Source organism: Heliangelus exortis, chromosome 2 (genome assembly GCF_036169615.1).
Source record: "Heliangelus exortis chromosome 2, bHelExo1.hap1, whole genome shotgun sequence".
NCBI lineage: Eukaryota > Metazoa > Chordata > Aves > Apodiformes > Trochilidae > Heliangelus > Heliangelus exortis.
In genome coordinates, this window is record NC_092423.1 from 45584912 (window position 1) to 45600705 (window position 15794).

Genomic DNA, 15794 nt, shown 5'->3' on the forward strand with positions numbered 1-15794 from the left:
AATTAGAGTTCACAAAGTTACTCCTTTTGGGTGAATCTCAAATAATAAAGACCCACTACTGAAGTGGAAACTTTCAGTCATTTTACTGTCACACTTTCATACTGTGCACTTCAGTAGCTGTTCAAAGGCAAAGACATAGATTTTAAGAAATATCAAGGCGCTACTTACAAGGGTATCTAGCATAAAATACACCAGTGAGAAAAGAAGTTATTGGCCTTATCTTTAGGGGACCAATTATTTTAAATTTAATTTTCTTGATAAGTGTTAATCTATTCAAGTTTCTAAGCATTCTCAGCTACTGTAGTTTACATTTCAAATGACCCAGAGGAAAGAAGGAAGAGAGGACTTTTGGCCTTTATGCAGGCAGAAAATTATGTTGGATATAAAACAAATAGATTTTTATTTAATGCTTTACTTTTTCTAGTAGACAGAAAAAGAAGATAAACACGACAATGACAATCTGTATGTGAGTGATATGCATCACCATTACTTGGTGATTATATTTTAAAGATGTTTCACGAGTGTATAACTAGTATTGAATATGGAAAATTTAACAAGTAAAGGCTGACTAGTATTTATAAACACAAAGTAAAAAGATCTGATAATTAAAATAAACATACAGCCCCACTGTAAGAAAAATAACTGAAGCAGGACATTCTTTCAAATATCTTGAGTAGTTGCTGTCAAAACTGTTTAAATACGTGAAATTCAAGGAAAATATTTTTTCAGTAAGTACCATATGAAGATTTGCATTCAGTGTATTGATCCATAGAGGTTCTGTTTTTATTATGTATCAGAAGATGAATTGTCGAAAACTTGCAGTAATTATGTGGTGAAATGAAAAGGGTTTACTTTCAGTCCCAGCATAAGCTCACAAACTGTCTGCTGCACCCATTTATTGTAAGGGTATTAAAGCAATAGCAGTCATTTAGCCAGCAGTCTTGGCAAGCTTACTGTGGGAGAAGAATTTGCAGTTTTCAATTCCTGTTCAGTTTCCAGATTCAAAATTCATATTTTTATACAAACATTTGTCTTGATACATCTAAATCAAAACATGTGTTTTGCCAATTTCTCATTATTTCCTACAATTTTACCCTTGTCTGTTCACAAGTCACTTAGAATACCTAACCAATAATCCCAAAATAAAATGTCCCTCTTGTTTTATATAAAATCATAACACAAAATGATTCCCAGTCAGTGAAGGACAAACCCCAAGAGGGCACGAAAATTATATTAATTGTCTTTTAAATTTGTAAGTGAAGTGTTTTACCAGCCTCAAACATTACAGTCCTACAACATGGTATAAAAGAATACACTATAACCAAAACTTGAGGGCCACTAAGGTTTATTGTCATAAAGAAAACTTTTGAAGCTCTCTGACAAAGTTACAGCCTCTGCAACTGTGCTCTGCACATTCACTGGAAACATAAAACTTCTGCCTTATAGGTATTACATAAAATTGCTTGCTTTTTAGTGTATATCATCTTTGTTTCTAATTAAAAAAAAAAAAAAAAAAATCAGGCTTAGCTCTTTAAAAATATCTGATTTGAAAAACTGTATTTCTTTCCCTTGAGTGCTGAGTCCTGAGGGATATTTTGCCTGAAAAAATTATATTAATTTCCATTATGTGTTATCTTCATGGTCTCTTGACACCTACGAGTCGATATTTCCTCCTAGCTTTGAAAAATAATTGATTTAGTCTAAAACATGAAAAATACATATTCAAACCTTTTTCAATGGTCTCCTATTTTATTCATTCATTCCAATAGCAAGGATTCGAGGTTTAAGCCTGTAGTGTTCCAATTCATATTATTGATGACACTCTAGAAAGGAAAATTACTTCTCTGAATGCTCCTCCTGAAATTAGATATTTACTCTTTATTTGATATATACAGAGCCTAGCTATCTGTATATAATAAATGTAGTTGGCTCCATTGTTGACCACAAAAATAGTCCAATACTGCTAGTGATAAAACCTGCACACCACAGTTAATTTCAGTTTGTTCAGTGACATGTTTCAATATGGATACAGAGCTGGTAATTTTTCTATTTCACTTATCTCTGGGAAACCAAAACAGGAAAACTATGCATTGGTTTACCTACTACACAAACTTGAAAAAAAAAGGCCAAAATAAAACCAACCAACCAAACTAAAAAACTGATTTACAAAGCCATAAACTGACATTGGCTGTAGATTGATTCATTCAGTTTTCCATAAGCATTTTACAGATTTTTTTTCCTCTCAATGTGCATAACAATCACAGCTGTACTCTTAGCCCTATATGACTGCTACTAGAAATCAGAAATTCAAGAAAACAAAAGCTCTGTTTTGGGACTTCCCTTAAGGATCCTAAACCATTTTCTTGAGCAGAGCTTTTTTGATGTTGTTGCTGTTAAAACCTGAAGACTAGTATTTTCTGCCATGCTGGGATTGCATACTTCAGACTGATACTGTATCCAGCTGGAAAGCAAGAAAAACAATTACACTGTTCCTTAAGTTTTAAAGACTTATTTAAATGACAGGAAGCACAATAACACAAGTCTTTTCTCCGGTTGTGCTATTATTTTACATTCTATCAAATAAAAACTGCAATAAAGTTTTCATAATTTAATTTGAAGATTTTTATCTAACATAATGTATCTTGTCTAGAACAAATCAATAGCTGATTAGACAAGTTATTTGAACCGTATCTCAGATACTTTACAAAGCCTTTTCATTTTTATGCATTGTGTATTTATAATTTTAAAGTCAAGCCTGACCACGACTTCAGCCCTAAGTAGATGCAGTTTCTTAAACCTAAAATCATCATTTGCAAAATCTAATTATTAGATATACGAAAAAGCTTCAGACAGTCCTGAAAAACCTTTTAGCCTTATCCTGTTAGTCGTATGATTTAGTTTTACATAGTCCTGGGATCTGGACTGAATGATCTTTATGGATCCTTTCCAAATTGAGATATTCATTCTATGATTTTCACAACAGTGTGTATCAAGCAAGGCTTTCTTGCTTCTGGCCTTCTATAGCTAAGCACTCTCATATATATTTGTATAACTAAGGACTGCAATTAGTCTTACACATCAACCAATGTTGGGAGAATTTTTGGAAGAAAATGGACATGTGAGCAATCCTAACTATTCAGCTTTAGCCAGAGTGAGCTAGGGGCCTTGAGGCCCAGTTGCAAGGTTACTGAAAGATCAGCTACAGGCAGAAGTTAAGGGAGTTGGCAGCAGAAAAGAATAACAGGATGGGAAAGCATGGCATAGACAGCACATAAACAGTTGTATTTAACCAGTTAGATAGTGCCCTGTGGCATATGAAGAATGTGTTGTACCAATCAGCAATGTGCTTATATTATGTTTCTCAGCCTAACTGTGTATAAAAGGGCTACTGCTGCTCTCAATAAACAGCAATGGTTGGATTATATTAATCTGCGTGTTGTCCACTGCGCTCTTCCCGACAAATGGTGCCCAAACTGGGGCAAACAAAGACCTTTGGTTATTTTTATTCCTGAGAATCTATAAACACAGTCTGTTAAAAGAAAGAATAAGGTTGAAAAAATACTTCATGGAACAACAAAATCAACACTCTACCAGCAAGTTAGATTAATTCCAAGAAGACAAAGCATACACTTTACATCTCAGACTTCCAACACCGTATTAGTCAGATAATGTTAATGAAATGAACCCCTGTGGTTTTTCAAAAGGTGATCTGTAAGGTTTAAACATAGATGCACTTATCTGCATAAGCACCCACCTGTGTTTGCAATGCCCTAAGTAATGAAGGTAAGGTAGGTCTTATACCTTCAAGCAAACTCATTTGAGACTCCTCTCTTTCTACATTTCCTAGAGATCATGATACAACAAGGAAGCATCATAAAGTATATTACATGGGTTTGGGGGCAGTTCTAGAATACAGTCTACAGTATTATAAATCCTTCTAAATATTCTTCCTTGTACCCTCAAAAAAAAAAAAAAAATTCTTACTGAATTTAAAATATTAAAAAAAACCCCACTTTGGACTGATGTTTGACCAGGGACAAATGAAAGCTATTAAAGTGAACTTAAGGCATCTATTCAATAATGGGATTAAAATTTGAGTTGAAAATGAAGATCAACATTTCTGGTTTAACTTGTGTAGAGGCTGCAGCTCTTGCACACATTGCTACTTCTGTTTGTTCTTCCTATGCTCTCTCTAGGGAACAGACTACATCCATTTAATAAAGCTGTAATCAGGCAGACCACCACTACTTAGTATAATGATAACATCTTTCAATCCTATGGATATTTCATCCATTAAACTGAAAAAGAAAAAAAACCCCAGTATTTAATAGCGGCGTTTCTGAGTTGGATCTGCATTAGGATTTAGGTGCCTTCATGGTCCTAGAACTTCTAGTAATAAAAAGTAGAAACATATATTGATGTGGAGAACATAAGCCTTAACTCAGGTCTGTAATATCCAGAACACTGAGCATCAATCTGGCTCATCTGGCCAAGATGAAGGCTTAAAATGCTTTTATCTTCCAGGTTCAGAAATCAATACTGATTTAAGATTCAGCCTCATACATTATTCACTGCTTTTCTTTTTAATAAGGATAGTTCTGGGTTTTCATTGTGTCCTGTCTAAAGAAGGACAAAGAAGAAAATGTGTCTTGTCCAAAGAAGAAGACACAAATGTGTCTTGTCCAAAGAAGAAGATGTCCAAACATCTTCTTTCAAAGTGTAAGAGAGACCTATATTCCAAACGTCTTCTTCAATGCTAACCTTCTACCTCCAGGGAAATTTAGCTAGTAGATTATGTTAACTTCATAGAGGGTTACAACACTCCAGCCTTTCTTTGTGAAGCTTCCTTACTGAAGAGAAAAAGGATTGGAGGTTTATTAGACCACAGAAGGAGAGAAGGACTTCGCCGCCTATTTCTGCAGTTGATCATCTAGCAAAGTGAGATCACAGTATGTAACCTTGTTTAAAACTCTCTTTCATAGGAGAGATTTAAAAGACAGAAAATGTGATGTTATTGTATGAAAAGTCAGATGGGACAGTGTGAAAATCTGGCTATTACAGACTTCTAAGCTGAACAAAAGAGTAGAAGCTACTCTGAAGAACAGAACTGGTAGGAATGCATCGAGCAAGAACATTCATTGGAAAGGGAAGAAGGGTCAAATCCATGACTTGAAGAAGTCAGTGAATATGTGGACACAGGAGAGATGGGTGATATAGTATTCTTGAGTTTTCAAAATGTATTTTACAAGGACCACTACTAAAGGCTCTTATAATAATCTGCACTGTTCAGATTGCAAAAGGTACAGATAAAGGAGATAATACCCCAGAAATCTATGAAGTAGCATGTACTTTTTTTCATTGTAAGAAAGTGATGGCATCAAATTAAGTGGCAAGTGCCAAAGTAAACAGAGAAATCCAAAGAAAACCTCTAAAGATGATAAACACTCCATGGCATATTCACTTGCATATAAAGAACAACAAATATTGAAAGTTATTTGTAAAATATCTTTTTGAACCCATGTAAATGAAAATTCTGCATTATCTTCCTATAAGGCTTCTTCTGAAAAACCAACTGACAGGCACCTGAGAAAGCCTGGAGAATGTGTGGAGCCACTAACTTGCATTCTTCCTACAGACTTTCAGTACCTGCAGCAGTTGAACACAAGACAATGGATTGGATGGTGGTTTAGATTTACTTCATGCTGAACAGCAGATTTGTGGCAGAACTGAATTCACTCTAGTCTGCAGTTCCAACCACAGTACCCTAACCAGCTCACCCTTCCTCATTATTTGCTATATTTTTTGTTATTAATATTCACAGTAACAAAAAAAAAATAGTAAAAATAACTGAAAGTAAAAATAACCAAGAATGAATGCATTTTCTCTTTCTGTTTAATACTTTAATTAAAAGAGTAAATATGTGAACCTTAAAAAAATATTTCTAAACACTTGACTTGACCATAACATCAAACAGTAGCCTCACATTTTTAAAACTTAGGCATTCAGCAACTGATCAGCAACACAAAAGAGAGAACAAAATTACAGGTTTAAGGTTAATAGCTAATTCCTTTACTAAAGGGGAACTTCTATAAAATGCAACACTAAGGAGTTGTGTTTAACATTAAAAACGGTGATTAGTATTACAGTCAGTACATGAAGAGACTATGAGAACTCACTTGCAATAATGAACTTTGAACACTGTCTTTGAAATGAATTACAATGGTGTGCAACTTGACAACAGTGTTATTAGCTGCCACACAATTTTTCAAGTCTGTTGCTGGCTAAGAGTTCCTGCCTGCTGGTGTTCAATAAAGCAGCACAATGCAAATATTTTTACCAGATCACTGGATAAGCCAAAATCATTTGACTTCTTTGCTGGTTTATATCAGCATTATTTCTCTAACAAGAAAATTAGGGTTCTTACAAATCAATTTCTATAGTTGTGTAATTAGTGTAATCGGCGTTGGTTTTAAACTCTACATAAATATTCCCCAAAGTTCTAAAAAGAAAAAACCAAAAACACAAACAAAACAACTGTATCAGCCTCCACCAATCTCTCAACTCATCTGCATTGTGCTATTCTCACTAATGCTGTACACCTCTACCTAGCATGTAATCCAACTGTTCAGCTCAGCCAGACTAGGTCTTATAGGCTCATGTATAATCAAAAGTACTCCATATTATTTTATCCATATACATTTCAGAAAATAAGAAAACACATCAAAACAGAAGATTAAAACAGAGAAGTAATTTAGAAGCAAACAGATCTACTTTAGTGAGCACTTCAACATTCAACTAGAAAATTAAAAGTCCTAGTGAGAAGGAAAAAATTTGGTTTAGGGCAATTAATAAAAGCTCACATTAGCCAATTCACCATGAGAGGAAAGCATCAATGTGTTAGCTCTCCAGTAAAATGGAAAAGAAACTACAACAGGGTCAAAGATCATGTACGTGCAATGATAAGAAGTGCTTTGAAACTAAATCACATGGGATGTCACTAGAATTCTCCATTGGTAAACTGGAAAGCAATAGAGCGTAAGAGCTCCCATAATACAGAATATTAAAAACAACCTGAACAGTGGAAGACTGGCAAAGATTACACACAATTTTTTTGTATTCTTACTGAATATTAATTATTAAAGGCATTCAAAATGTGTATCCCAGTCTAGCAGTATTTTATTGTAAGCTTATGAGATAAAAATATATAATATTTTAGCATCTCTGCCAGTACCTATAGTAGGAAACAAAAGTGGTGAAAGAATGGTAAGAAAATTATGGAGTTCTTTTCCTCATATCACAGCTAGTTAGCTGATTTATAGCATCAGCTATGAAAAAAGATGACAAAAGTTTGGAGTACATCTGTCTCCCTTCATGTGCTAAAATAGCAACTGCTCAAATGTGGACACTTTTACTGGGAAGCACACAGGAAAAGACTGAGGGGATGGGAAGAAGATAGTTAAGCGTGAGACACAAGAAAAATGGTGAGATTAAAGAAGAGAGAGCAAGAAAGAGAGAATGCATAGGTAAATATGTCTGAGAACAAGCTTTCATGGAAAAAACCTGAATAAAGCATAGCAGTCCTAATTTCGTCCTCCTCCCAATTATTTTTTTATTTCAAAATAAGACTATAATAAGACTATTACTAATAATAAATACCTTTGAAAAACACAGAAATAATAAGGTAAATACTGAATTTTACATTTTGTCATTTTACAATCTTCTGTAAAGATTATAAAAAATTAGGAAGAGGACAGGCCAAGAGAACTCTATAAATTTAATTCCTTTAGAAATCTAGCCAAAGAAATGGTCTTAGTGAAAGTAAAAAAAGAGGGCCAGTAAGAAAATCAAGAAACAACAATCAGAGGTGTGTTAGTATGTGGATCTAGTAGCCCATCCTTAAATAACAATACCTGACATAATATTTAAAATTATTAGTAGTTCATTGGATACCTACAGCTGCTGTTCAATAATATTAAGAAAGGAATTGCTGTCTGCTGCAAGAAGACCACGAGGAGCATGCATCCACTATGCCTACACTAAGCATAAGGGCAAAACACAGTTACTCAATTAAAAATAATTCATTATGCTGAGAAAAAAGTGCTGCTATAATAGCCAGCATTCTAGTTAAAGGAATATTTTTATAACTCTTGAAGTATCAGAATATCTGTAGGTTTATTCTAAAATTAGAATGCTGTACTTTTAATTTTTATAATACATAAAATCCTGCAGTAGCATAATCAGCTTCTATACAATAGAAACACAACTAAGTACATTTACTGTATTCAAGCCATTTCAAATCTCAAGCTAGTCTATTTTCTAGATCATTTTTAGTCCACTTAGTATATTAAAGCACTGTTAAAAGTAATATGATAAAAGATCAAAAAAGGATGTTTTCATCTTTAGTAATAAAAATAGTGGGGAGAAAAAATAAATTTCCTTCTGTATGCTTTTTTAATCTTAAACTCATTTCAGTCAATGAAAGGAAGACAATAGGTGCAGTGACCTTCTAGCCATAACATAACAAGACACCATGAACAGACAATAGCAAGTGCAAGAACAAATTGACTTTCTTGGCACATCTGGGAAAAGGAATGGCTGCATGTGTGCAGACATATGTGAGTGAGACTTTGTGTGTGTCCATGAGAGCCTAAACTTCAGAGAGAGACATTCGAATACTTTCAAACATACTCCATGAACCTATACCAAACATTAAAATTCCTACTTAGGAACTTAGAAGGGCAGGAAAACTGAACAGCCTTAAGTTAATGGACTGGTCTAAACCTTTTGTGAACACATTTCCTTTGTCTTCGTACAAATATGCTTAACTTGTCAAAAGTTTTGAAAATGCTTTGGGTTTAATTTTTTTTTAATTAATTGCAATTTTAATGTTAAAATTCTTCTGACTTTGACTCTAGCTTTCACTGTTAACCAGGACCATATAAAATTGGAACAAGAGAGATAAGGCTGCGTTCTATAACATACTCTCCAAGGATTTTCAAATCTCATAAATGGTAGTCAAAGGATTATGACAATGAGATCTAAGTTATTGTTAATCTCTAATGGAAAAAAAAAATAATCATTTGAAACAGAAATAATCCAGAACAACAGGGAATGTGTAGTTGTATCACCTCACAGAAGCAGGGTTGTGTTCAGTCAGGGCCACCAACAGTTTCAGAGCATACAATGGTACTGGGTCTGGAGCCATCAGAATGTGCTCAAACCTGGAAGAGAAAGGGACACAGTGAAAAAAAAGTCAAGAGGTGTGCATTTAGAAGTCGGTATTAAAAATACATCATTTCTCATATCCAAAGATTATCATAACCACAATGGGAAAACAATGATGTTTGTAATTGCAGAAAGCAAGAAACACTACCTGCTTAGAAACAGTATTTTAAAACTAGCATCAGGCTACCTTTAAAAGAAGCATTAATAAAAGAACACATTTTTAGAGAGAGACACAATTATAAATTGTGAAATAATATATATACTTATAAAACACATCCAAAAGTCTTATAAAGTCTTTTATAAAATATATACTTATTGAAGTTAATTCTGCCTTTATGCATATGATTTTATTGATCTATATATTTTTTTAAAATCTAATTTTCAAGTCAAAATGGAGCTCAAAATATTAGTCAGAAGATATATGGGGTGCTAAGAAAGACCATTAACCAACTTATATATCATTAATCTCTACATAGCAATTTTTAATCAAAATTAAATATTTTACTAGTAAAACACTTGCATTGAGCATTACGTTTTCAAATTGAAAAAAAAAATTTCTTTAACTACAGTATGCTTCTATTCTCCAAGTAATACAGAACATAGCACAATTACAGATTGGGCAGAGAACAAATTACTATCAGTCCTGAGGAAAAGGATTTGGGGTGTTGGTTGATGAGAAGCTCAACATGAGCTGGCAATGTGTGCTTCCACCCCAGGAAGCCAACCAGATCCTGGGCTGTATCAAAAGTAGCATGGCCAGCAGGTCAAGGAAGGTGATTCTCCCCCTCTATTCTGCTGTCTTCAGACCTCACCTGGAGTGCTGTGTCCAGTTCTGGAGCCCCCAACACAAGGACACAGAACTCTTGCAGCAAAGAGAAGGGCCACAAAGATGGTAAAAGGGTGGGAGCACCTCTCCTATGGAGGCAGACTGAGACAGTTGGGGCTGTTCAGCTTGAAGATGACAAGGCTCGAGGGAGATCTTACAGCATCATTCCAGTACCTGAAGGGGTCTACAGGAAATCTAGGGAGGGATTTTTCACAAGTGCATGTAGTGACCGGATGAATAGTAGACCAATGAATAGAACCCCCCTGGAAGAGGGTTCAGACATTAGGAAGAAACTCCTCACTATGAGGGCTGTGAGACACTGGAACAGGTCACCCAGGGAAGTTGTGGATGACCTCTCCCTGAAGTGTTCAAGGCCAGGTTGGATGGCACTTTGAGCAACCTGATCTAGTCAGAAGTGTTCCTGCCCAAGCAGGGACGGGGTGGAACTAGATGATTTTTAAGATCCCTTCCAGCCCAAACCATGATATGATTGTATAATTCTTTGAAAAATACTTCAAAACAATCTTGACTAAGAGCTAGAGTAATGAAGACAAAACTATGGGAAAAACATCTATAAAACATTTCCAAGTATCATCTCATGGAAATCTTGGTAAGGGAAAACAGGCTGCTGAAAACCAAAATGGGCCTTGCTGTTGCTGCAAGCATTCCAGTAAAGCCCACCCAACAAACAGGGATATTTTTGTCTAAATCAACATTTATCTGGAAGACAATAGGATAAAAAGATGGGAGAAAGATGTAAGCATAAAAAGCCACAGACTCAGTCATGTCAAAATACTGTCTTTGATTACAAATAGTGCTACTCTAAACATGTGGAAGTAATGGAATTGGAAGCATAAATCTCTTAATTTGTAAAAGAAAAATCACAAAGAATTAATCAAGTAAAAATAAAAGGATGATTTGTAGGACAATGTGGTAGGTTATCAAATTTTGTGCAACAGAAGGCTTCTACTACATTTTTTTCTTTTTTGTGTTCTGATGGGGGGAGGGCGTGGAACCAAGCAAATCTCTAAGTATTTTAGTTCATATCTTGAGAGCCCTAGTGCTATCTGAAATGAGCAACCGGTATCACTTCCCACAGCCCGGGTTTTGGCATGTGTCCTGTGTGCTAGCTCTTAGCTGGAATGAAGGTCCCCTCTCCTCAGCACCATACCTCAGCACTCCGATTTACACAGGAAGGAAAACTTGAAGAACGTGTGGTACTTTCTGGCCAAGTCTCTGATCTGGACAACTCTAAGATGAGAAGGGCGAAGCACACCAGCTGTTCATTCTTGACATGGGAGCTTTTTTACAAGGACTAACATTCCCAAACAAGCACACAGCCTATGGGCAGTGTGTCAGGGTTACTACACATAAGCTTGAATGCATTGCCATAGAGTTGCAAACCACATTGGAGAATCTACACAACTGACCAAATACAAATCAGTGTCAGCTTCATGTGATTAAAATCTCTCCTTTATAAATTACAGATTCCCATTCCTGAAAGAAAACTATTTCTTGTTGGTGATTAAAAAGATCCTTTCTTCGTAAAAAAAGAGAATACTACAATGCATTAGGAGACACTGAACCTGGATTTAGATCTCCAAATTGGTAATTCCTAATATTAATAATGAATGAATCAGCCATGCTATCTTGAAAGTCTGAAACTTGGCCATATACTTTATTACTATGAGCGCACCAATACCTTCCCTGAACAAATCAACTTTAAACAATTTTAATCCTTCTATGTATTAGTTTTGAGAGAGACTAGTACTATTCTGCACACATCTTATTTCCTGAGATTTCAGTAATAAACAGTCTCAATTTATTTCCTTTACTTAAAACTCCATTCTCATCAGATAACATTAGTAAGGATTGTTCTAAGGAAAGGTGCCAAATGCTATGTGAGAAAATGTAGATTATTAAAATTAATGTCTTAGTAATTCATATAAACATATTGCCTGGATAAAGGCCACTAGGATCTATGAATAAATGAATCTTCTGTGAAAGGAAAACATTCTGTGCTTAAGATAATTTGTTAAATGAATAAGCTAATCCAATGATTTACCTGTCACTACATAAGGGAAACCTATCAGTAACAACAGTTTTAGAGAACGTTTTATAAGGATTCTGTAATGCAAGAGGATATTTTGTCAATCTTTTCTACATGCAACAGAGCCAAAAGGACCTACAGATCTGGGGATGTGATCTTAAGCTCTTAACAAAGACCTAACATTTTATCAACAAATTATCTTAAGGATCCTGGCCTTTGTAATTGCAGAACTGACTTGGCAGTCTACTAAGAACAAGTTATGTAATATTTCAAATTAAATGAAACATTATTTACAAATTCTTCTTCTTTTGCTTGTTTTGGCTCCAATTTCAACTTATGATATATCATTAGGAATATTAAGAATTAAATTTAAAGGGTGTTTCGATTTCTAATAAAAATATGGATGTGTAATGAAATATTTGCCTTGTATTAATTTTCTATAGCTGAAAGTTTCCGCTTGTTTGTGAAACACTCAATTGAATTCAGTGAAGTTAAATGACACAATTTCATCCAATTTGATCAAAATCCTATGAGGAAGTTAACTTTCTGATCTACAAACCCACAAATATTTAATGAAATACCCTTTTACTAATGATGCAAAATACGAGAAAAAAGGTGGCGACCACTGCGCTCCTCCAGTTATCTCAAAATTGAGACTATTTATATTTCATGCATAGTCACCAGAATTCTATTTCCTCAGTCAGTTTTATATTTAAACAAATTAACTTGTAGAAGATATTTATAGCAGTGAAATACATATGCAAATGAGTACCATTATAACCTTCCTTCAAGAAGAGCATAACAGTTCTTAAATAGCAGAATTAAAAGGGGTGGAACTACCCCAGACTGCTCATGAACAAACAGCTATTGCATCTCTCCTCTCCTCTTTTGACTGTCCTCCAGCTGAGTCACACTGTCCTATCCTTTGTCCAGCAACAGAAAGACTAAACATCAGCAAACACCTATGCAGTCTTCAAATACAAGCAGGTTGTCTCCTCACTTTTCAGCTCAGAGTTTTCAAGTAATTCTTACTTCTTTGAATAGGGTTTTATGTTATCTTCACAAGCAGGCTACATTGAATCCTATAGCTCCTTTCTCTCTAGATTTAGGCAAGATCACTTTGCATTCAGACAGAGCTTCTTTTGAGAACTGTAAAGAGTGTACCAGCATTCATTTCTACCTCCCATCAATATCTAACCATGCCCAGAACACTGCTGAATCAAACTTACCTTCATGCCTTTTTTTGACATCCAAAGAAGCACCATTGGTCTTCTCTTAGTTTCTTTTTGAGCTTTCACCAAACTGAGTTTTGAGGCTTTGAAGACAAAACTGAGTTTGGGTTTTTTCACTGCATAAAATCCTCAAACTCCCATCCACTTTGTTTTCTCTGTGCCTTCTTACATTGATTACCTGCTCCCCACAGGTGAACATATTTACTAGGGGTTGGCTCAAACCACAGGTTCAAGTAATGTATTAAATTAAATACGCAGATACCAGTTAACTCTTTCTGATCACTGGAAGACTTACATACTGCTTTACTATGCTCCTGAGCTAGAGTAAAAATTGTTTATAACAATTTCAAATATATTCCAAATGTCTTAAACTTAAAAAATTGATCCCTGACATATTTTTCAAAGTTCTTTTCAAATACAATTATCACCATCTCTACTGATGAGAGAAATAAGGTGATTTAGAAAATACTTAAATCTTGGAACAAAATTATGGGCAAGACCCTTTTTTATATAACTACAATGCAATGAATGAAAAGATGGGACATGAGAAATCCCCAGAATAGGATCAGCCCAAAATAGAAAAAGAAGTCCCCAAAGTAGGTCTCAGCCCAAGAAGCCCTGCCACTCAATTGAACTAATTAGCTCAGGGAGAGGAGTATACTAGCTCTTTTCCTGCTAGTTTGGAACAAGTGTGATGCTCCTCCCCCCCAGTTCAATGACAAATGTTTTAAAAGATGGGCATGTCTACTCAAAGCAAAGACAGAACTTAGGCTCACTTGGCTCCATGTCCCTTCTCCTATCTGAAGAGAAGTATCTGATGGCTTAATACGTATTTTGAATATTTTTTTTTCAGTTTCCATGTTAATTCATAACAAAAAATCTGTATTTTCCAGTGAAAAGAAGGGTAAAAAAATGTGTGAAAATAAACCTCTCTATAGAGCTCTAAGATTTTCTTCCCATTCTCTCTCTCAGAGAAAAGCTGAGACATGTTGTATCGCTTTTGGACTTCAAGTTTTAAGAACATTAATCAATTAGCAAGAGACAGTCTCATTTTGGGGGAAGACTGATCATAATCCAGCATCCATTCCTCTACCCTTCAGCCACTTAGTTAATGTCAGGGTGGGGAACTATTTCCTCACTTTGGGCAGCTAAGTATTTACAATTCTTAACTTTTGAGGACCACACATTAAAATACACTGCAAAAATATTAGAATAATGTGAAAGATAAATGATAATTCATCTTTACTACACTCGTACTGTGTTCATGCTTTCCTTCCCTCTGCTCACAGATATTACCAGCCCACAGTATGCATGTGCATAACAGAGAGCTGCCTTTATGCTCACCTGCAAGTCATTTTGAAATGAGAGGCTTCATTTGACCATAAGCCATATAAATCAAGTTACAGGCTACATCTGGTCCACAGGCTGTAGTTTCATCTACTCTGCTGTAGGGATTTTCTGCTGCTGAGGGCAGCAGGAAAGGAGAGCAATTTAGAAGAAATAACCTTTGAGTGGCTCAGTGAGGACTAATCTATACTATTTAGAACATCTTACATGAGGGCACTATCCAAAGTAGACAAAACACTGCTGCTATTAGAATGTTCTGGCTTTATTAGCAGCACAGAGAAGAGTATTTAAATCACAGACCAAAAGCTAGGGAAAACTTTTTCCACTCCAAGAGCAGCCAGAGGCAGGGCATAAGAAATGAATGTCATACAGAAGTTGTCTTTGTGTTGTATATGACAAATTTCTACATAAAACTAGGAGAGAGAAGTTGGGCAGAGAACTCTGGCAACATTTAACTGCTCTTCCTCTTTTCATTTTGCCATTTAAATATAAAAAGGGTAGGCAAACAAATACTGGGTCAAAATGGATTGAGTATCAAGCTATTCTTTATTACATGAGCAATATTATACTTACTGAGGCAGCAATGAATCTCTAACGAGAGACAGAAGCTTGCTGTTTGAGTTGAGGCTCTCCCCTTTCTCCTCAGCCATGACCTCGTGGCTTAAAAGCACTGATGTGGTTTCTGAGAGCAACCGCAAACTGAAGAGTCTCCATTCCACTTGAAAATAAAGGTGCCAAGAATGTGACCACACTGAAGTGTAATTAAAACAAAATGTGGAATTCATGGAGATTGTAGTTGATGTGGCCATATACTTACCATTCTGACTGTGGACCAAAGAAACTAGCGGTGGGAGGATACAGTCTTCAACCTAAAACAGAGAATTAAAAGATCTGGCTTAGATTATTCACAGGGAAAAAAATAGAACAGAGATATACCATCACCTCTGTTTATTCCACTGCTAGAGCCCTTAATGAAAGAGATTAATAATCATGGAAATTCATCCATAATTACACTCAAAAAACCAACTTCACTTTTCTCTGGTATGCTGTCAAAGTTATAGACAGCAATATATTTTTATATAGAAAACAAGTATAACTTTAGTATAATTTCTGG

The 15794-nt window shown here is 35.2% G+C and overlaps 1 protein-coding gene across 2 annotated transcripts in view; it reads right to left on the minus strand.

Moving 5' to 3' along the window:
• ULK4 (unc-51 like kinase 4) overlaps positions 1-15794 on the minus strand; it is a 210551-nt gene that overhangs the window by 118912 nt on the left and 75845 nt on the right. For both annotated transcript variants that reach the window (XM_071735884.1, XM_071735883.1), the window contains exons 28-30: positions 15498-15549; positions 15254-15398; positions 9129-9221 (exon numbers count right to left, since the gene is read on the minus strand). In XM_071735884.1, the coding sequence (XP_071591985.1) occupies positions 9129-9221; positions 15254-15398; positions 15498-15549 (290 nt within the window). The remainder of the gene's footprint in view (positions 1-9128; positions 9222-15253; positions 15399-15497; positions 15550-15794) is intronic.